The sequence below is a fragment of the Octodon degus genome, unplaced genomic scaffold, assembly GCF_000260255.1.
Source record: "Octodon degus isolate 3935 unplaced genomic scaffold, OctDeg1.0 scaffold00039, whole genome shotgun sequence".
Taxonomy (NCBI): Eukaryota; Metazoa; Chordata; class Mammalia; order Rodentia; family Octodontidae; genus Octodon; species Octodon degus.
In genome coordinates this window covers 2,298,915-2,320,680 of record NW_004524615.1, presented here as the reverse complement: position 1 = coordinate 2,320,680, position 21,766 = coordinate 2,298,915, and the positions used below count along the sequence as shown (strand labels likewise).

General features: G+C 57.4%; 1 protein-coding gene across 1 annotated transcript in view; it reads right to left on the bottom strand.

The window, feature by feature from the left end:
- Nucleotides 1-21,766, bottom strand: part of Col4a1 (collagen type IV alpha 1 chain) — a 111,770-nt gene that overhangs the window by 41,857 nt on the left and 48,147 nt on the right. Inside the window, exons 3-10 of the mRNA XM_004631169.2 lie at nucleotides 3,748-3,837; nucleotides 3,620-3,664; nucleotides 3,123-3,167; nucleotides 2,968-3,030; nucleotides 2,519-2,572; nucleotides 2,374-2,400; nucleotides 1,367-1,450; nucleotides 1,223-1,285 (exon numbers count right to left, since the gene is read on the bottom strand). Of these exons, the coding sequence (XP_004631226.1) occupies nucleotides 1,223-1,285; nucleotides 1,367-1,450; nucleotides 2,374-2,400; nucleotides 2,519-2,572; nucleotides 2,968-3,030; nucleotides 3,123-3,167; nucleotides 3,620-3,664; nucleotides 3,748-3,837 (471 nt within the window). The remainder of the gene's footprint in view (nucleotides 1-1,222; nucleotides 1,286-1,366; nucleotides 1,451-2,373; nucleotides 2,401-2,518; nucleotides 2,573-2,967; nucleotides 3,031-3,122; nucleotides 3,168-3,619; nucleotides 3,665-3,747; nucleotides 3,838-21,766) is intronic.

Sequence of the window (21,766 nt, the reverse complement as noted above, 5' to 3'; positions counted from 1 at the left end):
GAACGTTCTAATGAAACAGGACTCACAACCCGGGCCCACAGCAAGTCTCTGGCAGATGCTATCCCGCAGGCAGCTGTCTGCTCAGTGTCTTCCCTGTGGCACCGAACCGTTACACTTTGACAAAAACAGGACAATTCTCAGCAGTGCTGGAAATGCTCAAAACCCTACACATGGCCCTGTGGTTGTCAGGAGCAGGGCAGGCACCAGAGCACGCCCGACGTCACCGACCAGCTCGGCACGAGCAGGGCCCAGCGGGGAACGGTGGGGGCACTTCAAATGCCAGAGTTGGTGGCAAGGGAACAGGCTGTAGTGAATCAAAATGATCCCCGTGTGGCAATAAACTTCGGGACGCCTCTTCCACACATTTTAAAAAGGAAAAGTGAGATGTTCTTTACTCATAAAAATGGGTCAGTATATTTGTAAAAATATAGGAGGCAAATTTACATACATGAAAAGAATATGAACTTCTAGACTTCATTACAAAAAAAAAAAAAGAATAAAAGAAAACAAGTAGATTAAAAATATAGGGGCCGGGAGATGGCTCAGTAGAATAAGCGCTTCCCTGGCAAGCACAAGGGCCTGAGTTCAATCCCCAGTTACACACACACACACACACACACACACACACACACACACACATACACACACATATATATGCTGAGGAGCCAGGTGTAGCGGCCCAGGCCTGCAATCCCAGCACCAGCGAGGCGGAGGCAGGAGCATCACTGAGCCCAAGGCCAGCCTGGGCTATGCATTTAGACTTCCTCAGGAAAAGAAAAGGCTGAGGACCTCCCCAAAGGGCGCTCAGCACTGTGCGGAGCACGGCAGGTCAGGCTGGCCTTCTTCCCACCCGTGCACCCTCGGCCCTCACTGGCTTGGCCCACTACCGCTGAATTCCTCATGCCCTCAAAAATGTGACAGCGGGCAGAAGTTGTCCCGTCCCTGAGAAGCCTGCCTATGAGAGAGGCGGGCTGGGGCGGTCACCCCAAGGCCCAGCCCAGCTCGGGCCACATCTCTAGGCCCCAGCTCCCCACAGGAGGGAGACCCAGGGATGTGCTGGGGACACTGGGCACGCCCTGCCCTCAGTGACCCTCATCTCTGGGAACCATGGAAGCGGGAGCCCAGAATAAGGCAGACACTGGTGCAGCCATGGCCACCATCGGGGTGAAGCCTTCATTTACCCCACTGCTCCACCCAGTCTCAGGGGCCCTCCAAAACTCACTGGTGGTCCGGTAAATCCTGGGGGACCCACGGGTCCCTGGAGCCCTGGCTGTCCTGGAGCACCCTGTCAGTGAACAGAGGGGCGGGATCAAAAGGCCAGCCAGCAGTGACCCTGCCCTGGGAAGGTAAATCAGTGGGTGCTTACAGGCAGCCCTGGGGGTCCCGGAAATCCGCGTTCTCCCTTCAGCAGCATCCCAGGCACATGGCCAAGGATCTCCCCTGGGTCCCCCTGCATGGCGGGAAGGAAAAGGGAGGTGTCAGTAGCCGCAGTCGCATTCAGAATCTAAAACCCACAAAGCCAGGCAGGCCTCCTTGTGGTGCCACTGAGGTCACTAATAGGGCCCCAGGCACCATCTGAGACAAACATAGTGACTAGTGCTGGCCTGGGTGGGACACCCTGGTGGCACTGAAGACAAGAGAGCTGACAGGCAGGATGTGTGACAGTGGCCAGGGACATCAGGACTGCTGCTGGGGAGACACAGCGTGGATCTTTCTAAAGGCTGGACGTGCTCATCAACATCACCGTCAGCTTGGCTGAGTGGCATCATTTGGCTCAACAAGTTGAGACGCTGCCAGGGAGGTGTTTGGGGCCCAGAGTGGACCTTTAGAGCACAGGCTTGGAACCCAGCAGCTGAACCCTGCCACAGTGCCTCCTCCAGGCAGTGGGAGCCCCGAAAGTACACAGGATGGCCTGCCTGGAGGAAGAAGACGCTCCCGCTGCGCAGACAGCGGCCGCCCTTCCCTTGCCACTGCGCATGGCCAGGTGCCCATGCTCCCCTCACTGTAGTGAGCCAGAGTGCAAAGGCCTACAGGGGAAGACTGTGGTCCCTGCTCAGGGCTGGGCACAAGGGACTTGTTCCTATCCTAGGTCCCCAGAATGCCTGGCCCTGTGCTCCGGGGACAGCAGGCCAGTGATGGGCTAGGCAGTGCCTGAGGACCTGGTGGGATGAGAGGGTGGCAGCAAAGGAGAGGAGAGAAAGGAAGGGAAGAGCAGGGGTGGAGACGGGAAGAGAGGGATGCGGAGGGGTGGGTGAGTTTCCCTGCAGCAGTGACAAAATCCACAGAAAACCAGGCACAAGGGCCTGGGGCCAGAAGGACAGAGGGTCTGGCTCCTTGGGATAGATCAGTAAAGCAGAATACACTGCAGCCTACCTTCATTCCTGGGAGCCCCGGCGGTCCCTAGAAAAGAAGGTTCTGGCATCAGTTTTGTTTTTCTCAAAATATCATTAATATTAAGATGGAAGGACTGAAAAGTGGGGAGACAAAGGCTTCGCGGCTCTGAGAAGTGGGTACTCACGGGATTTCCAGAGAATCCTGGCAGTCCGGGGGGCCCAACGGGTCCTCTCTCACCCTGGGGGACACAGACAGGCACTCATATTCGTGACAGTAGAGACAGCGTCCCCTGCGTGCCCGGGACAGCTCGGTCCAGCCCCTAGAGAGCTGTGCTTGCTGGGATCAGAATCGTCCCTAATGTACGAGCTCTATTACTGGGTGCCACTCGATGAAGGGAGAAATGTCCACGACGATGTGACTGACAGGGACAGCCATGCCTAATATTATGTCCTTATCTGGCTGAATAATTGATTACAGCTAACAAACTCAGTGCTCAAAAGGAGCACTGAAGGGTGAAAGTCTACGGAAGAGAAAGGCAGGATTACACCTCTCCTGTGTATTAAATCTAAAATAAAGAAAGCTTCAGGGCAAGCCACTTCCCCGGTCTGGATGTGGGGAGAAAGCAGCACCTACCTTTGTACCATTGCATCCTGGGATTCCCGGGGGGCCTGGGGGGCCATCCTGGCCAGGGATACCCTGTAATTCACCAGAGCAGAAGGTGCCAACGTGAGCACCTCACAGATGTCCAGTACTTTGTGAGTGCACAGAGGCGCAGTTCAGGTACTTACCGGAAGGCCTGGGTTCCCGGGGTAACCGGATGCTCCTGGGGGCCCCTGCAAGGAGGGAAAGGAAAGCCCCGTGGTGAGCCTCACCAATCCTGCCCACACCCACTCAGTCCTGGCACTGTGAAGTAACCATGGAGGTTAGCCCACACCCGCTGGGCAGAGAGCATGCTGGGACAGCGGCTAGCACCAGCCCCGGGCAGAGGATGGCCCAGGTGGCAGGGGCGCTTCTACCTCCACAGCTGACCACAGACTGTGTCAAAGCTCAGGACACACACACACAACGTGACTCTGCCCACTTCACCTTCTCTAATTTCCAGATTAAAGAAAATATAAAATCCCCATGGCTCTAAGAAACATTAAAGGAGTTCAAAGGATAATGCCAGAGTTTACTCGGGGAAGAACCCCAGCACTGTTCTAGCAGAAATCTCTGTTCTGAATCATCCACACGCTCTGCCTCAGATCCCCCAAGAGCCCCAGCGCAGAGCCACCACAGTACTCACTCGTGTCCCTTTCGTGCCAGGAAGCCCTGGTTCTCCAGCGTCACCCTGCAACACAACAAGGGTCACAAGGGCTCCTCAGCCCAAGGACAGCAGGCCCCAAGCCCCACCCAGCGGCACCACGGGCTCACCTTCAGCCCCGGGGGTCCATGTGGCCCTTCGGGTCCTTGCATTCCAGGAAAACCAATGACGCCTTGCAGGCCAGGGAGGCCTCTCTCTCCCTGTAGGAAGGACACATGTTACACAAGGAGGGGGGAAGGGAGGAAAGACAGTGGTCCTGGAGATGGACAGGCTAGGAGCCACGGTGGCTGGGCTGGGGACAGCTGCACAGTGGCAGTGACCCTCGTGTATCTGTGCCATGTTTCTGGAAAAGATGGCGTATGAGCCAGACCCCGAGTAAGGAAGACCTGCTCCGCTCACACCAGCTGACAGACACCCTGCAGCTGCAGAAAGGCGGAGAAGCGTGCACCCTGTCCTGGAGCTGGGACGCCTGTCTCTCCAGCTGGAGATCGCAACCCCAGCCTCAGACTCAGGGACTTGCACCAAGGACCTCCAGTTTCCTTGGCCTGAGGGCTTGGACTGAGCTACAGCACACGGTGCCCTGGGGTACAGGACACAGAGGGCAGAACTTTGCTGTCTCTGTAGTTATAGTTCCTATAACACAGTCCTCCTTGTCCACCCATCATTCAGCTAGCCATCAAGTCACCACCCATCCTTCCTTCTGCTCATTCAACCATGCATTTATCCATCCATCCGCCCTTCTACCCATCCTTCCTTCCATTCACCCATCTATGAATTTATCTATCTGCTTATCCACCCACCCACCCATCCATCCTTCCCATTCATCCATGTTTCCATCCTTCCTTCCTTCCTTCCATCCTTCCTTCCCTCCATCCTTCCTTCCCTCCATCCTTCCTTCCATCCTTCCTTCCCTCCATCCTTCCTTCCATCCTTCCTTCCCTCCATCCTTCCTTCCCTCCATCCTTCCCTCCATCCATCCATCCTTTCTTCCTTCCTTCCATCATTCCCATCCATCCACCTATGCTTCCTTTCTTTCCCCCATTCATTCACCCATCCAATCATCTACTTACCTATCCATCCATTCACCTGTCCACCCATCTTCTTTCCATCCACCCATCTATCCATTCTTCCCTCTTCCTTCTTCCCATTTTCTCCATTTATTCTTGCTTTCCTTCCGGCCAGCTATCTTTCCAGCTATCCTCTCTTCTTTCCACCCATCCATCCATCAACCCACCCTCCTACCATCCACTCATCTTCCTTCTTCCCTCCTCTCTTTCTGCCTCTCTCCCTCTGTCTTTCCCTCCTTCCTGTAGTCCATGCCATGGCCTCTCCTTCCCCATGACCCTGAGTACAGCGCCCCCTTTCTGAGCACGCCGGAACTGCACTAGTGTGAGCATGCATGCACCTGAAGGTGGACGTTGGGTCCTATGCCGGGAGCTTTGCTCTACCTTAAGCCCCTCAGGGCCTAAAGTATTACATGATGGCTGGCATAAGATGTTACTTTTATGTGATTATGTGCAGGGTCATTCTGTGTGTGGTGCTTTTCTCCAAGTTATGTTAGCTCGAAGTCCCACATTATGTAACCCAGATGCCTGAGACTCACCATGACATCAGCAATGTGAAACCACCAAGAACTCTCCAGGTTGCCCTCTGCCACGCCATTGGCTGCTCCTGGGCCTCAGGGGTGTGTCCTGGCCCAAAGCACAGTCATAACTGGTGACACCAGCCCCTGGCCCCTGGAGTGCAGGTCAGGGTCCAGAACCAGTTGGGCATAGAGCTGGGTGGGGACGTCAGACCCCAGGGGACAGGAAAGACAGCAAAGGGATGGTTGGGACATTAGCCCTATGGCCTGGCGTCCCAAGGGCCCTCGCAGGATCTGACACCAGAAACTGGCTTGTCTCCCTGCAGCCTGGGAACCCTGGGAAACATTTCAGGACCAAGGTGTCTGCAAACAGAGTGGCTCAGATGTGTTCATCCTGAACAGGACAGCAGCAGCAGAAACGCGAACAGCACAGGCTGCGGAGCACAGGCACCAGATGGGCACCAGGTTTTCTTGGAAAAATCTTCCTCAGAGTAGAACAGACCTGCAAACATCTGGCCGGACCCTAGAATAAATCCTGTCTCATGTTCCCAAACAGGCTGACGAGCACCACAGCAGGAAGGAAATGGAAAGCCAGAGCCTCCCATGCCGCGGAGGAGCAGGGCAGGCACCTGATGAACACTGGCAGCACTGCGCGGACTCTGGGGAGCCAAGCCTTCTGATGCCCACTGATGGCGGGACGCAGGGCACGGGCCAGAGCAACCGACTTCTGCCAGCTTCCCCCTGAGTCAGCGTGGAAGCCAGAAATAGAAATGAGGTCACCCACACTTTGCCGGCTTTAATAGGTCACTGGAGCAGGCCGTTCCCAGCAGCGGGTGCCAGCCCAGGGCAGCGGCCCTTTTATGTCCATTTCACAGATAGGGAAAGTTTGACTCCAATGCTGAGCTGGCTGGTCACACGTCACCACGGTGACCTTCCCGCCCCTGGGAACAGAGCCAGAACTCTGAATTCCCAGACCTGCTTTCACAGCAAGAACACATTCTTTCCCAAATGTCTCAGGAGCTCTTAGGCAACCACATACCCCAAGAGCTTTGACATGAAGCAGCTATGAAGGAAGTGAGCCCTGCCTGGATGTAACCCTGGCCTCCTCCAGAAAGTTTACGTTTTCCCAATCTTTGTCCTGAGAAGCGGATGCATAGTCTCACATTACTCCCCTGGGAACCAAGAGGGGTGAGTCGGGGGAGACACTCAGCTGGCCCGGGCATGTGTGGCACGGGCATAAATGTCCCACCAGCTTTCAGTGGTGTCCACAGAGTGGAAGAAGAGCAGAGAGTGACAGTCATTGGTGCCAGCGTCTCCAAGTCAGGCTGTGCCCACTCTGGTGCTGGCTCTGGGTCATGGGCCCCATGACACCCCAAAGGCCAGGCCCAAGGACACAGGCACCAGAGGAGGCAGGCCAGGAAAATGAACACCACGACGCACAGCCAGGACAGTCAAGAGGCAGGCAGAAGCGGATGGGGCTCGGGGTGCTGGGCGGCAGGGACAAGGTCCGGGTTGGTCCCCAGAACCAGAGAAATAAAAGTAAAAGTGACAGAGAGAGAGAGACAGACAGAGAGAGAGAGACAGACAGACAGACAGACTATATGTCAACAGCAGAAGTGATTGCTGCTGTCCTAAACTTTCAGCATTTGAGGAGGAAGCAGAAAATGCTTTTGCCTCTGAAGATGAACGGACACGGCTTAGCAGATGCGCTCCGGCTGAAAGCATCCGCTGCAAAGTCGGCATGAAACAGAGCTTCGGGCACGAGCAGCCTAGCTGCTCTGCTCACCGCATGATCCGCAGCAAGAACACACTCTTAAAGAATCCACACGAGGTGGGAAGAGAAGTCTCTTGCATGTTCCCGTTATTTCCGCATCATCCTTTCTATCCGAGTCAGAAACCCAGAAGCTGAGGAAGCCACAGGGGCCTGAAGTTTCTAAGCCTGAGGGATATGATTGGCAACATTTACTGTTAAATACATCTAAGCCAAGCAGCTATCAGACATCTTAGCAGCAGCAGCAGCAGCCAGGGTGGAGCCTTGTGTTGACTTACATCAGAGCATGAATTGATTTCCCCCACATTGAAAGGTGCATGGCTGTGATCTTCACGGGGTACAGCGGCTCCAGGTCCCCTCTGCATAGGCAGCAGCCACCCGAAAGGCAGCTGCTACCTGGGCCGGCTCAGGCCCCACGGCCTGCCCTCAGGGATGCACAGGAGCTCAGCTCAGCCCAGCGGGAGGCTGTGGGGGGCCTTGGCAGGATGGGGTCCTGGTCTTGGCCCGGGCTCAGCGCTCAGGGTACCACTGGAGCCTGGGGCGCCCCCAGCAGGGCCTGCCCCGCCCTGGCCGCGGTAGTGCATCCTCTGTGTCCTGCTGTCTACTGCAGAACCTAGATCTCCCTACCTCTGTGGTGTGGTTTGATCACGGACACGGTCACAGTCAGTGGCACTGCCAGCGGGCCAAGCATTCCTTGGGTCCTGGGCCCAGCCAGTACCAGGCCTCTGCAGGGCCATTTCCGGAATAGGATGCCGCTAGGAGAGTGGTATGCAGGCTGGGGTCACAGAGGAGATGGGTGAGGAGCCTCGGGAGACAGCTGTATACACCCTGAGCCTCTCACAGGGATACAGGGTTCCGAAGGGGGACAGGGCACAAGCCCTCCTTTGCTGGGCAAAGTCATCTCGCTGCTGCCCACATCTTCCGAGGTCCCCCAAACCTAAGCATTTCCGTAAAGCCAGGACCTCAGAAAGGTAGGACAGCAGGGCACACCCGGACCCTGGGTCACCGGGCGCCCCTTCCTCTCCAGCAGCCTGCGGCCTTCACACCCTCTCGGTTTCGGGTTTTGCCGGCGCCCTCCAGGTTCAGGGAAATACTGGTGGCTGCACCCCGCTGCTGTCACCTGGGCCTTCCCGGCCCGCAACCGCCTCGGCCACGATGCTCCCTGCAACAGGCCGCGCCCACCCTCGTGGAGCCGGACAGACGCCCTTGGCACCCAGGGGGTGGGGCAGGGCCGGAGAAAAGCGGAGCTTCAGACCCGGGCGCAGACCCGAGGGTGCAGCCGCCTGCTCTGCTCCCGGCCACCAGAGGGCGCGCGGGGACCACGCACTTGGCTCTCCGGGAAAATGCGGAGCAGGCCCAAGTGCCTCTAGGTCCACGCGAGGCAGGGCCCAGGTTAGACACTCGAGGAGCCAAGAAAAGGGATCTAGCAGCACTCAGTGAGGCGAGCGCAGCCCCACATGGGCAGGCGGGCACCGCAGCCTGCGGCAGCAAAGCATGCACCACAGTTCGCCTGGGCTCCTGCCGCCCCCCGGATCTGGGACGCCCCGTGGCCCCTGGCTGGTCCTCACCCATCGCGAAGACCGACAGCTCCTCCGCACCCCGGGCTCTCAGGACAGCCAAGTCACTCGTGCTTCGCCTGTTCACCTCCCACTCTGCTTCTATGCACAGGTTTTTAAATGATCTTTAAAGGCAGGAAACCGCAACAGACAAATAAAGGGTGCTACCCACAGGCTGGAGTGTGACTGGCTCTGGCTCTGCGCAGTTGTGTAGGTTATACGCCACACCTAGGTGGCTGACTCTGGCCAGTGCACCTGATGCTGGCCGGCAGGGGTCCAGGACTCCAGCCAGCAGCTACATGGTCAGCCACGCCGGGGGAGCAGCGCCACCCCTGGAGTAATCAGCGACCACCTTTATTTCTTTATTATCTGGCACGACCCTGAACGAGCACTGAAGCACGGCTGCACACAGCTCCCTGTGCGGTCCCCTGTGCTAGCCAGGGAGCAGCTCCACGCGCGACAGCAGCCCACCACGCTCTGGAGCAGTGTTGAGAAGCACGAAGCACTGGGGACATCTCCAGCCGCCACCGTGCTTCATGCTCCGGTGCTGTCGTTTACCTGTTCCACTGGAATCAGGGATGCTTTTCTGTGAAGAGTTTGAAATTGGCTCTGCTGAAAGATAAGCTCACTGCCTGAGCTTGGGCCTCCTGGGGACCTGAGACCCTGGGCAAGAGCTGCCTTTTCCTCCTGAGTCCAGGAAACGTACCAGTGGGCCCTGCGCTTGGACCGAGGGGTGCGGCAGGCAGAGGCCCCGGGGGCCATGGCCACCTCCTTCCTGAGCCCGGATGCTGTGTCGCCCCGGCCCAGGCCAGCCACCTGGAGATGGAGGGGCCAGGTCTACGTGGCCAGGAAGCGCAGAAAGCGAGGCCTCGGAGCCCTGAGTGCAGCCACCCCGAGGCCGAGGATGTTGTTGACTTGAGCTGGAAAATGCAGTGGGTGTGACGGGGCCTTGGAACAAAACCAGCACATAAAAGTCAGGAAATGCCACGACCCGGCTCATGAGTTTAAGATGAAAAATGCAGAAGAAATACCCTAACAGGGATCATAATTCCCGAAAAGTGAAACATGCCGCCACCCTCAGGTGAAAGCCTGAAGGCCGCCAATGGGCAATTTAAAATGCTTTTAATTGCTTTTCCTTAGAAAATGTACTAAATGTCACTGGACACACACATGCCACCCCAGCACTCTGGGAGGCTGAGGCAGGAGGATCTCAATCTCAAGACCAGCTGGGGCTACTCCGCAGCTGAGATTCTCAAAGGAAAACCGAAAACAAGCTGGGGATGGGGTGTATGTAGCTCAGCGTGATGGCCTTGGGCTCTATCCTCACTGTCACAGGAACCAACGACCCAAACCTAATGGAAAACGTGTTCACCGCAACTGCCCGCCAGACGACCCTGCAGTGCCCTGCAGGGGGCAGCTGTGGGTCCATCCCGGCCCCTCTGTGGAGCCCTGTGGGTGCTGCAGCAATCCTGCCAGCCCTTGCCTGCGGCCTTGGAGCCCGCCAGGGTGTGCCGCATCCACGCCATTGTGCTCCTCCTGGCACCCAGCACCAGCAGCAGCACCCAGCACCAAGCAGCAGCACTCAGTACCAGCACCCAGCACTCAGCAGCAGCAACCAGCACCCAGCACCAGTATCCAGCACTCAGCACCAGCACCCAGCACCAGCACCAGCACCCAGCAGTCAACACCAGCAGTAGCACCCAGCACCAGCACCCAGCACTCAGCAGCAGCACCCAGCACCGAGCACCAGCATTACCCAGCACCAGCACACAGCAACAGCACACAACAGCAGCATCAAGAGGTTCCCAGGAGCATTTCCACAAGAGACCAGGAAACACAAATGCGCATGGTCCTGAGGATAGTGGCAGCACAGGCCACCAAGAGGGCATGCTGGGGACCTTATTTCGGCCTGGCTGGAGCAGGCACCTGGGCCCTGGGGGTGAGTGGAGCTCCGGAATCCTCCCGCCTCTGTCGTCCTTCACTGACCCTGACCGGAACTGGAGGCACTTATGCGGGGCCCAGGATACCAGCCACCCCCTCCCAGGCAGCCTGGCTGCAGGGCCACACCCTCAGTGTCCTGCTGAGGTTGCGCTGCGCCAGACTCTGCGTGGGTCACACAGAGACGTTTCCACTCTGTGGCTCCTGAGTCCACGAAACCTACAACAGCCCCAGAAGCAAGGGCAGTGCAGAGGGCGGGAGCATGGTCAGCCCTCCACCTCCTGAGCCCGTGGAGAGGCAGAAGCAGATGTGGGAGAGCAGTCAGGCCTTATGTATTTAAACGTAAAAGGGCCCCGAGGAACTCTCCTGTCCCTCACACACAGGTGCTGGGCCTTTCCTCCAGCAACACTGCAGACAGGAAATCTCTCTGGGGCAGCGAGCACTCACGCTCCCACCCCGAGGGCCACCGATGCCAGCCAGCCTCGAGCCCTGGAGGCCACCTCGGCCCGAGGGCCTGACAGCAGCACTGCGTCCCTGCTCCCATACAGGCCACCAGGCCACATCCTGTCATCAGTGACGCTTTTGGGGGCAGGGCTGTGGCAGCCTCAAGGTCCACAACCCACACTGGGAACAAACAAGGCCAGCGTCTTGGAGGGTGATCTGAGCTGGCAGCGCCAGGTGACCGGCAGAGGCTAAGGGCTCGCTCAGCTACTGCCGCCAGCTCCCCATGAATGCGGAAAAGTGGCAGGTTCCTCAGTCCACAGCACTAAAAGAGCAATCTTCGCCAAGGTCAGCAGACGCTACTGACTTCCAAAGCGCTTGGTCCCTCAGGGAAAGACGCCAATGCCAACGTTTTGCTGTTTTGTTTTGTCTTGTGTTGTTTTCTGGTCAAGCTCATAACCTGGCCCTCTGGGGAGCCTAAGACAGGAGGATTACCCTGAGTTCAAGACCAGCCTGAACTACACAGCAAGACCCTAGCTACAAAAACAAAGTAAAAACTGAATAGATAAGAGTACAGCTGCAGAATCAGCACAGTGGTGCACAAAGAGCTTAATCAGTAACTGCTTCTTAAGCACTTAGACATGGCCTCCTGCTGCAGACACACTCAGCTCGCCACAGCCGTCTACCACACGGACGAGCCTGTCTTCAGCACGTGATGGGCAAAGGGATCTGGACGTGGGGTCTGGCCCAACTATTTAAAAGTAATTCAAATTCAAAAGGTTCTTGCCATGTTTGCTCCACCTGTGCAGAGAAGTTGAGTTTGCCCTGACACATTGTTTCCTACTTTTCCCTTCTGCTGAGCAGCAGGGGCCGACAGGGAAGCCCCGTAGCTGGTAGCTGGGATGGCAGTCAGAGCAGCAGTGGGCTGTACTCCAGCGCATGCATGGCGTGCGGCCCACTAAAAATGGTGTTACCCACATGCTTGGTGCTTGAAATTTTTATTTTATTTTACTTATTTATTTATTGAGACAGGGTCTCCCTAAGCAGCTCAGGCTGCCTTAAGCTCACTCTGTGGCCCAGGTTGGTCTGGAACGCCAGTGACCCCTGCTGCAGCCTCTGGAGTGCTGGGTTTACAGAGTACACCACCACAGGCAACTTTAAAAAGCTGATTAGAGGACGAATGACCGAGTGCAGGTGTGGTGGAGACAGCATCACACACACAGAGACCTGGCACGGACAGAAAGTGGGGCCACACCTATCCAGTATCCCTGCCGCCCCCAAGATGGCATTGATGGGCCAGGCTGAGGCCCAAGGGCCTGGGCATGCTGGGAAGAAGCAGAGGGTCACTCACGTTTCCGTGCACTGGGCCTGGCCCGCAGGGACATCCCAGGGCTACACGGAGCTTCAGAGACCGAGGCAGCCACACCAGGGCGCAGGAGGGTCCCGCCCAGGTCCCCATGCCCAGGGCTGGACAGGCTAGAGCTCTCACAGTACCACCCACACGAGCAGAGGACAGCCAGGCTGTCTGGGGCACCCGCTGGGTTAGGAGGCACCCGGCACAGCAGGACACACAGGGTGGGCACAAGCGACCGAGACGCCTGTCCGCTGGCATCACCACAGCCCCTGCAGCTCACAGGACCCCGACAGAGAGTGTGTGCCACCCCAGACTGCGGAATAAACATAAGGCAAGCGAGGGGAAAGGGGCCGATGGCCACGCCCTCTGTGCCGCCTTCCTGACTCCCTCCCAGCCAGAGCAAAAATGACACGGACAAACTGTCTCTAGGCTGAGGGCCTGTCATCCCAGCCCTTGGGAGGCTGAGGCAGGAGGATCACTAGGAATTCAAGGCTAGCCTGGACTACATAGCGAGACTCTGCCTCAAAACAATAAACAAACAATCCTAAAAGCTGTACGAAGCCAGACAGGTATCTTGAACATCAGCATCCACTTCCTGTTCCCAGATAGAGTGCTCTGGACCGAGACATGGAAAAGCAGAAGGACCAGAACGTGGAGGATGGCAGAGCAGACAGGGAGGACACTGGGGTCCACAGATGTTCGAGGCCAGAAGAGGAGGGATCTGAGGACAGGACATCTGCGGCCCACCCCCAACCTTGTCTCCACATCAGAGCCCGGAGCCAGGCCTGCGTTCTGCTGAGTCAAGGTGACAGTGTCCTGACCCACCAGGCCCCGCCCGGCCCTGAAGCAGACACCAGCTGTGGCTCCTTTTGGCAAAACAGTGTCCTCCCCAGACCCAACCTCACACCAGCCCCCACCCCAGAGGCCAGCACTGCCCAGGGCTCAAGTGTGGCCCACTTTCAGGGAGCCCAGCTCCCAGCCAGAAGCAAAGTCAGGGCCAAGGTCTTTCCTGTCACATGCCTCCAGCTTCAAATCCAAAGACTACAACTTGCTGAACTGAGAAGTAGCACCCAAGTGGGCAGACCCCAAACACAGCCGCCTGACCCCGTGTCCACAGTGAGGCCAGCCCCAGCCCCAGCCCCAGGCCTAGCCGCACCTGTCTGCCACTCATGTGGGTAGGTGCAGCCCAGGAGCGGACGGTCCTCTCCTCAAGGCCCCGGTGCGAGGCTTGTGCATGCCAGTCCTGCATCCACACCCTGACTGAAGAGCACGAGTCCTGGTCAGGAGCTCACTGCCCAGCCCTCCAGGTCCCCAGATGGAGACCGGCTTGGGGGCCTCACCCCAGGGAGCAGACCAGCGGGCGATCAATGGGCTGGGCCAGGGTTGCCATGTGCCATCTCCGTGCCTCGCTCCCCACCACCAAAACCCCAGCACACGGCCAGCTGCTGGGAGCCTCGCCCTCCCTAGAGTGGACAGGGCAGCCGTGGGTCCCAGGCATTTCCCAATGCCCTTCATCCACCTGGGGGTAGCAACACCCAGCCTCCAAAGGAGAGACGTGCGGAGGGCTGCGCACCCAGGCAGGGCCAGCGATGAGCCAGGGACCCCACGGACTCTCCAGAGCACAGACCCAGCGGGGACCCGTCCAGGCCCTTGGGTGCCCAAGCTTACCTCTGACGTGTTACTGGGTTTGCCAAAGGGGAAACACGCAGGAAAGAGCTGGGCTCTGCCTGCGTGCACACATGCATCTGATTCCCTCGCTAACTCCGACCGGCCCTTCCTTGTTTAGGGGCATCGTGACACTGCTGCTGCTCGGGACCGGGCTCAGTTAACACAGCCCAGGGGTGCGGCAACTGCCCTCCGGCCTCAGCACCTACCACCTAGCGGCCTCTGCACCCAGCTACAGAGCCCGTGGGCTCCGCCCACCCAAGGGAGCAAAGCCCACCACAGGGTTTTTATTTGTCAGGGTTTGTTTTATGTGGAGTCTTTGATCTCAAATTAAAACATGCAGCCTCGGTTTGTTCCTTTTAAGAGAAAACTACTTTCCTGCCAGCCTGTGTTGTTAGGATCCTAGTTACCAAAAACAGTGCGTCCCATAGTCAAAATGAGGAGTGCCAGGGATGGGGCGTCTCTGTGTGAAGTGTCACAGGACATGCCATGGGACACACGTGACATGCCGCTCCTCCTGGATGTGGGAACAAAACCAGCTCTAGCCTCAGGCTCACTGGATGAGGTGACCCCCACACAGCTGAGGGGTGACAGCGTAGACGGTTCGGGTGACCACGAGCCCAGCGGGTCTGGACACACCCAGCTAAGGCGCCCACAGCACTAGGGTCGCACGAGCAGAAGGGGCAGGCCGGGATGCCCTGGGTAATGTGCTAGATGACCCCCCTGAGAAGGGGTGGGCCTGCTCCCCGGGGCTCGGTACTTGTGGCCTCCCCGTGGTGTGTACTATTGACAGCTTGCCCCAGATTCAGGCATTTTTTTGGCGGGGGGTGGGAGTGGGGGTGGGGATCCTTTGTTTTCAAAAAACTATCAAAAAAAGGCAAAAGTAGGTGAATGTGGGAACCCACGCCGATTCTCACGGTCGCTGTGCCAGAAGATGATTCATGCACAATATGTGAAAATAGGAAACGGAGGACATCTGGAAAGCATCCTGGCACGACAAGGCAGCGACAAGCACAGGAAGGGAAACGAGCGCGCACCGAGCCCCGTGACAGCCGCCAGGACAGCAGGACGCCGCCCGGGCCGCAGACGCACGCAGGCCCCACGCCAAGCGCCAGACGCTCCCGGTGCCAGAGCCCCGACACCAGCACACCGTGGCTGGTCACATGGACCCGGGAAGAAGGGCCGGGGCAAGGCAAGGGGCTGCGGAGGGGACGGGTGAGTACAGGCACATGGGGAGAAGCAGCTAGCCAGGGGCCAGGAGGGGCGAGGACCCTGGCCCGGGGTGCGGGAAAGCGCAGTTCTTCCTGTTTGAGGGGTTAACGATTCTGGAAGCAGACGATAAAATCACAGAGCTGACTAGACGTGGAGATGCTTCCAGACGGACCTCCCAGGCAGCCGGGCTCGCGCTTCCTCCACCGAAAGCGTCCAAGAGCTACACACGCCGCGGGTGGGGCTGTGGCCTCAGCCCTCTGGCCCAGCACCTCTCCTGGGACCCAGGCGTCCGTCACCAGGGAGCAAGCCTGCGTCTCTGATCTGCGGTGTGCGGCCGTGAGCCGCGGGCCGGAGGAGGGCCGTGGGTCTCCGTGCCCAGGAGCCCACCGCGAGCCGGCCGGCGGGGCGCTCTTCCGCGTGCGCACAGCCCCCAAGGCACCACCGGCCGCTCACCAGCACGCGCACGTCGGCACGGCGCGGGGCGGGGCTTTGCGCACCTCCCGCGCTGGGCGCTGGCGGCAGCCCGGAGGACCAGCCGGTCAGGTGGCTTGGTCAGTGCGACCTGAATCCTCTCCTGGCAGAGGCGGTCCCTCTGGGTCAAAGCTTTCATCACCACCCTGAGCTCCCAAGCGCTGCTTCCGGCCTGAGACAGGCCCGTGGTCACAGCAGCGTGGGAAGAGGACAGAGGTCAGGAGGCGCCAGCGATTGGACATTCGGGAACCGAACACTGGTGTCCGTGTCACCTCAGCTTACAGACCCCAAACTCAGCTCTACCCTGGGTGCCTCTGCGCGTCCTGGAGACTCTCGGGGAGCACATTTTGGGAGATGCTACAGTGGAGCATCAGGGGTAATTTCCAGCTCACGCGCTTGCGCGCTGAACGGTCTCACCCGTACGAAGAAAGTTCTTCACATTTTCTAAGGAGCAATTCCCAATAAATTTTGATTTCTACCTATTTTACACTTTAAAAAGCAAGTGGAATTTTTTAAAATGCACTTAATTTTGAAATTGCTAATTTAAACCTCAATGCAGGCCTCTCACGTAGTGCTTAATGGATAAGTTACTACTATAATTAATTTTTATTGTTACTGGTCCAAAGCAGAGAGCAATACTGTTGTAGGCAGCTGAGTTAGACAGCAATGGTATAGGCAGTCGGACAAGGGGAGGCCTTTGAGGGACCCAGTACGAAGACAGGATGCCTTGCAACTGTGGGAGGGGCAGCCACTGTGGGCCAGACCTCAAGACCAAAGATTAAGTGAAGGCACCCACACACCTCCCGTCAGGGACCGATATTCTAAACAGGGATCAATCACCTTGACAAGTCAGGAAGGGGCACTAACCCAGCGCCCTACAGAAGAGCCCTGCTCTGTATTCATGCCCGCTTGTTCCTGACTGTGTGCCTCGCTTCCCCATTTGATCCCGGTTTAATCCATTTACCTGAGCTACGGTGCTTGGAATCTTATTGGCTGAGCGTAGTTTTGTCCCACCCCACACCCACCTTGTGAGTTCCCACGTTTCCCACCTTGGACACACCTCACCTCGTGGTTTTGCTCCATAAAGTCCCTAGGAAAGGCAGGCTCCATGGCAACCCTTGCAAACCCCCTTCTACCCTCTCTCTGACAGAAGCTCTTTCCCTCAATAAATATATCCTGCTGTTAACCCCGTGGATGCTAACACGCATTCTTGGGTTTTAGAGAGCCCGCACTCGTCCCTGGGATCCTTCAGGTTGGAGTCTCCTTCCACTGTATCAGTATAACCACTCCTGCTGCTTCCTGGGTCCTACCGCTACCGAGGTCATCTACTGGAAAGTAGAGCTGTGAACTTCCCGTGGGGTGCAGGCAGGCCAGGGCCACCCGCAGTCAGGGTACACAGGTGCCGCGGCCACTGCTTCTCCCGGGACAGACCTCCCCGGCTTCGCACTCCTCTCTAGTCAGTCTCTCCACCCCGCTCCTATGGACACCAGTAGGAAGCGACTCTGAGCAGGATTTATATTAACCAGTTGACTTTTCAGGTTACGTGCAAGTCTGCCTGAAGTCCTGGGCCGTGAGCTCATAGGAAGGGACCTGTGTGAGTCACCGGTCCACGGAGGCCTGCCATGGTCCGTGAAGCCAGGAAGCCTCAAAGGGCAAGACAAGGCCACAGCTAGGAACACCTGGCTCCAACCCCAGGTAGCTAGGTAAGAACTGTAGCTGCCGGCATCTCACGGCTGGTGGAGACCTTCCTGGAGACAGCCCACTTCTACTAAAGTAGCATCATGTGTGACTCGGAGAAGCCCTGGAAAGGACCCTCAACTCCTGCCCAGATTCCTGCATTTTCTTCACTATCCCCTGCCTTTGTTTGAAAAACTAATAAATATGGGCTACCCAGAGAAATTCTTGGTTTAAAACCCCAGAAAATCTCTCTGTGAGAGGGATTTGATCCTCCTGGAGCCCTGAAATCACACGACGTGTCTCACTGATTTAAGCCTTTGCTGTCCACTCGTTGGGGGATGAGTAGGAATTACTGGCCACAAGCACGAAGCTGCCTGGTGTTCTCGAGAGGCTGGGACACAGTGCCCGCCTTCCAGTTCTCTAAGGGAGAGTGCTGCTTTCAGGTGCCAGCCAGGGAGGTCTGCACGCCCTCACCCCGAAAGGGAGGTGTTTAGCCATACCTAGGGACATTTACTTGTCACAAAGGGAGAGGGAGTCCTGGTATCAGATATGTGAAGAGCAGCAACGTGGTGAGGCCCCTACCAAGACCCCTGCCAAGCACCAGACACCCGCAGCAGCAGATTATTCAGCTCAAAATATCAACAGTGGCACAGTGGAAAGTCACGGGCTAGGTGGCTCTTCTCTCCCAGGGTGCGACGCGTACAATACAGAAGGCATAAGTGTAAGACGCATCTCATGCCATGCTGGGCCCCACGCAGATGGACACGCTGCACCTTAAGGGACACCTGAGGTCCCTGCAGTGGCTGCAGCCACCGTGAACTTGCAGAGGAACTGGCCGCTGCAGGCCACAAGCCAGCCTCCAGAGGAGAGGAAGCGGCACCCCACGTGCACTCAGCCCATGAGGGCAACAGTAAATTCTTCCCAGATTTCCAACCCACTTCCTGATCAGCTGCTGCCTCGGCCCCTTCAAATCAGGTAAAGCCAACGTTTTAGACAAAAAAGCTGCACTCTGCTTTGGCATCCATGTGGGCTCGCTCTGTGAGGGCACCGCTGTGCAGCGCAGTGTGGGCGCACTGTGACTACAGGCGGGCTAACAAGGAATAATAGGGTACCACGTGCCTCAGCCGCACCTCTGTGGCAAGGGTCTTGGGAACAGCAGGGTGACCTAGTCACAGAGATAGGAGGCCCCGCAGCAGAGGAGAAGCGCAGAAAGCGGTGACTCTGCTTCACTACGACTCCACACCAGGGCTGGGGCTTGGGCAGGGCCCTGTCCGGAATCTCCAGGCTCCAGCCCTGAGCCTTTTCTGACAGCACTCGCCACTGGTCCTGGTTGTATTCCCGCTGATGCCTGCAGCTAAATGAACTCGTGCCTTGTGCCTACTGTGACCCGTCAGCCTCACAGGTATTCCGGAAGGCATGGGGACCAGCTGTCCCTCTATGTCACAGTTTTGGGCCACTGGGATGGGCTCTTCCCTTCTCAGAACTGCCCCACCACTTGCTCTCTCTGGAATCTGCTCTTTCCCTCCACTCTCAACTCGCTGTGCATTTCATGAGCTGTGTCGCACCCCTCACATGCAGTCCTTGCACGGACCGTGCAGGCGCAGGCGCAGGCGCAGGCGCAGCGGCCCTCCGCTGGCAGTAGTGGGCTCCCATAGCTAAGTGACTTCGCGTAGACACGGTTGGCTTCCATGCCTGTGTCACCTAACTCCCAGGGCCTGGGTGCTTCTCCATCACCCACAGGTGAGAAAATGAGCACCAGGCGACGACAGGGCTTGGCCCAGCTCCCCTCACACCCGCCCACCGCTGCAGACAGCTTTCTCACGCTGCGGCAGTTTGCAGAGCAACACAACCCCATGGCGTCTGAAGCCGCAAGAGCAACCTAAGCGAAAACATCTGAAGACTTGAGAGGCCTGGGGCGAGTCGGAAAACAGACAGTCCGGCAAGACACGAGCCCCCGAAAGAGCCTGCTGCGCCCAGCTGCTAAACTAGGAGCATGCTACCTGGTGCTGAGTGACTGTCTAGCAGCAAGCAGATTGCAGCCAACCCAGACCTGCGGCATTAAAATCTGTAACAGCTCCGGAATATAAGACATTCTGGTGGCCCTCTGAGCTCTCTAGGACCACAGCTGAGCCAGAAGAGATGTGGCAATTTATCCTGGAGATGCTCCAGTTTCCACAGAGGGCACGGGTGGCTTGTAAAGCGCGTTGTCAAAGCACTCCTTGAAGGGAAACAAACGGCTGGGAACAACGCTTTCCACATTTCTTGCGCTGTGGCACTGTGTTCCAGGGAGGAAGCTTTAGCTCTGTGTCTCCCCACAATGCTGTGTTTTAAAACAACTTATCACAATGCACATAATCCAGACTTCAGACACTCTGGACTCCTGGGGGTGGGGAGGTGGGGGCGAGGGCACCCGAGAGGGGCAGAAGGACACCTGGGATTAGAATCCTGGGGTTGGAATCGCCACACTGCCGTCCTGCAATTCTAAAGCGCTTTTGCTTCTACATGTGAGCATTTCTAGGGGGTGAGCACACCAAGAGAGGGCGGAAGACCTAATTCTCCTGCTTGGGCACTGGAACCCGGAACTCACTCCTGTCTGTGCTGACTTGGTCTGAAGGTGCCGGAACCCAGTGGGTGCCCACACTCGTGGGATGGGGCCAGCCAAGCATCTCTGCGCTCTGAAGCAACGATTCTAACAGGGCCCCCAAGACAATGTGCAGAAGCTTCAAATTTCCTCCATCTGCAGAAGGAAGGAGCCTTCCCCCTCGCAGCGCTGGGGGACCCAAGGACCGGGGCCGCCCGCCCGGGATGAGGTAGCGCACCCGCTCTTGGTAAAGCCACAGACCTCCGAATCTCTTCACTGTACTCGGGCTCCAAGAGACCTCCTGATCCACTTGATAACTGCAGTCTTTTAAAAACAAATTCAGAAAGGCTTGCCTGCAGCCAGCCACTCCTTTAAATATTTTTTCCATCTGTCTCTGAAGTACGCCACAATCACACGCACTGTGGGGACGCACTGTACCTCGCTTCTTCCTCGAATGTCCCCGCCATCTTCCATCCTCTCCCTTTTTGCAAGAGATCCAGCTCTCCGCTTCCTATTCTCTACCTTTCACATTCTTTGGGAATAATAAGATAAACTCCAAACTGGTGAAGACCTGAGGAGCAGGTCATGCAGAGCAGGTCCGAGATCCTGTGCTCTGTGTCCCCGTGGGAGCCCTGCCGGGGACAAGGAAGTCTCCCACACCTGTCCCAGGCCCAGAGCAGCGCTGGGCTTTTGTAGTGCTTGAGTTCACGTAGCCCAGCAGGGCAGGAGGTTGGAAAACCAGCTTCAGCTATGTCTTTGTGGCACCCCTGGCTTTCCCAGAGGACATGGATCAGGCAGACCTCAGTGTCCCCGCTGTGTCCCCTGCAGAGAGGGCACCTGGACAACTGTGAGTGAAGGCACCAAACCCCACTCTAGTGCCAAGAAGCCCCGGATGCAGCCCCGGGGCTGTGGTGCCGGTGCCTGTGGGTCCTCACCCACTCCGAGTGGAAGAGCTCGGAGCTCTGGGTCAGCCTCCCTCGCGCAGACAGCTGTGCCACAGAAGTCTTTCATTATGTTCTGATGCATAGGTGGACTTTTGGGTGAAAGCTAACTGAACTGGGCAAAAAAAAAATACATGGAGCTGGAGCTGGTGGCACACACCTGTAATTGCCAGGATTCTGCTAGGCTGAGACAAAAGGACTGTACATTTGACCACAGCTTAGAGAACTTAACAAAACCATATCTCAGAATTTTAAAACAAACAAAAGAAGGGGTTAGATGTGTAGCTCAGTGCAAACGCCCTGGGTTCAATTCCTGGTATCACAAAAAGAAAGAAAAACTTACAAATAAGCTCATGGGAAGGGCTCTCTCAAGTTTTCCAAGGTGCAGCCGGGGCAGTGGGGGACCCTGCTCTCTGACACTGAGACCCAGACTCTACCGGCCCCCTTGAAACACAGGGCCCCCATTTCCCACTGCGGACATGGCAGAAGCCAAGGTGCTGCAGTTTTTAGGGTTTGCCAGCTCGGGATTCTCATGCGGGATGACAAGACCTGCCCCTACTTCCAAATCGCTCTGGAAAAGGCACCCTGGAACTAGGCGGAGGAAACCCAAAGAGGAAAACAGCAGAACGTGCAGGCAAAGTGCAGGTGATAAAGCGATAAAGAAAGCTACCAGCCAGGCATGGGGATCCCAGCACTCTGGGCGGCTGAGGTGGCTCGCAAGTTTGAGCCCAGCGTGGGGAACATAGTGACAGCAAGGCCCAGAAGCCCAGAGTGTGAATAAAGAGCAGGCTAGGGGGCAGGGAACAAGAAGAAGGAGGCGGCTCCTCAGATGGGGAGGGGAGCAGGAGAGGAGGGCGGGGAGCAGGAGAGGAGGGCAGGGAGCAGGAGAGGAGGGAAGGGGAGCAAGAGAGGAGGGAAGGGGAGCAGGAGAGGAGGGAAG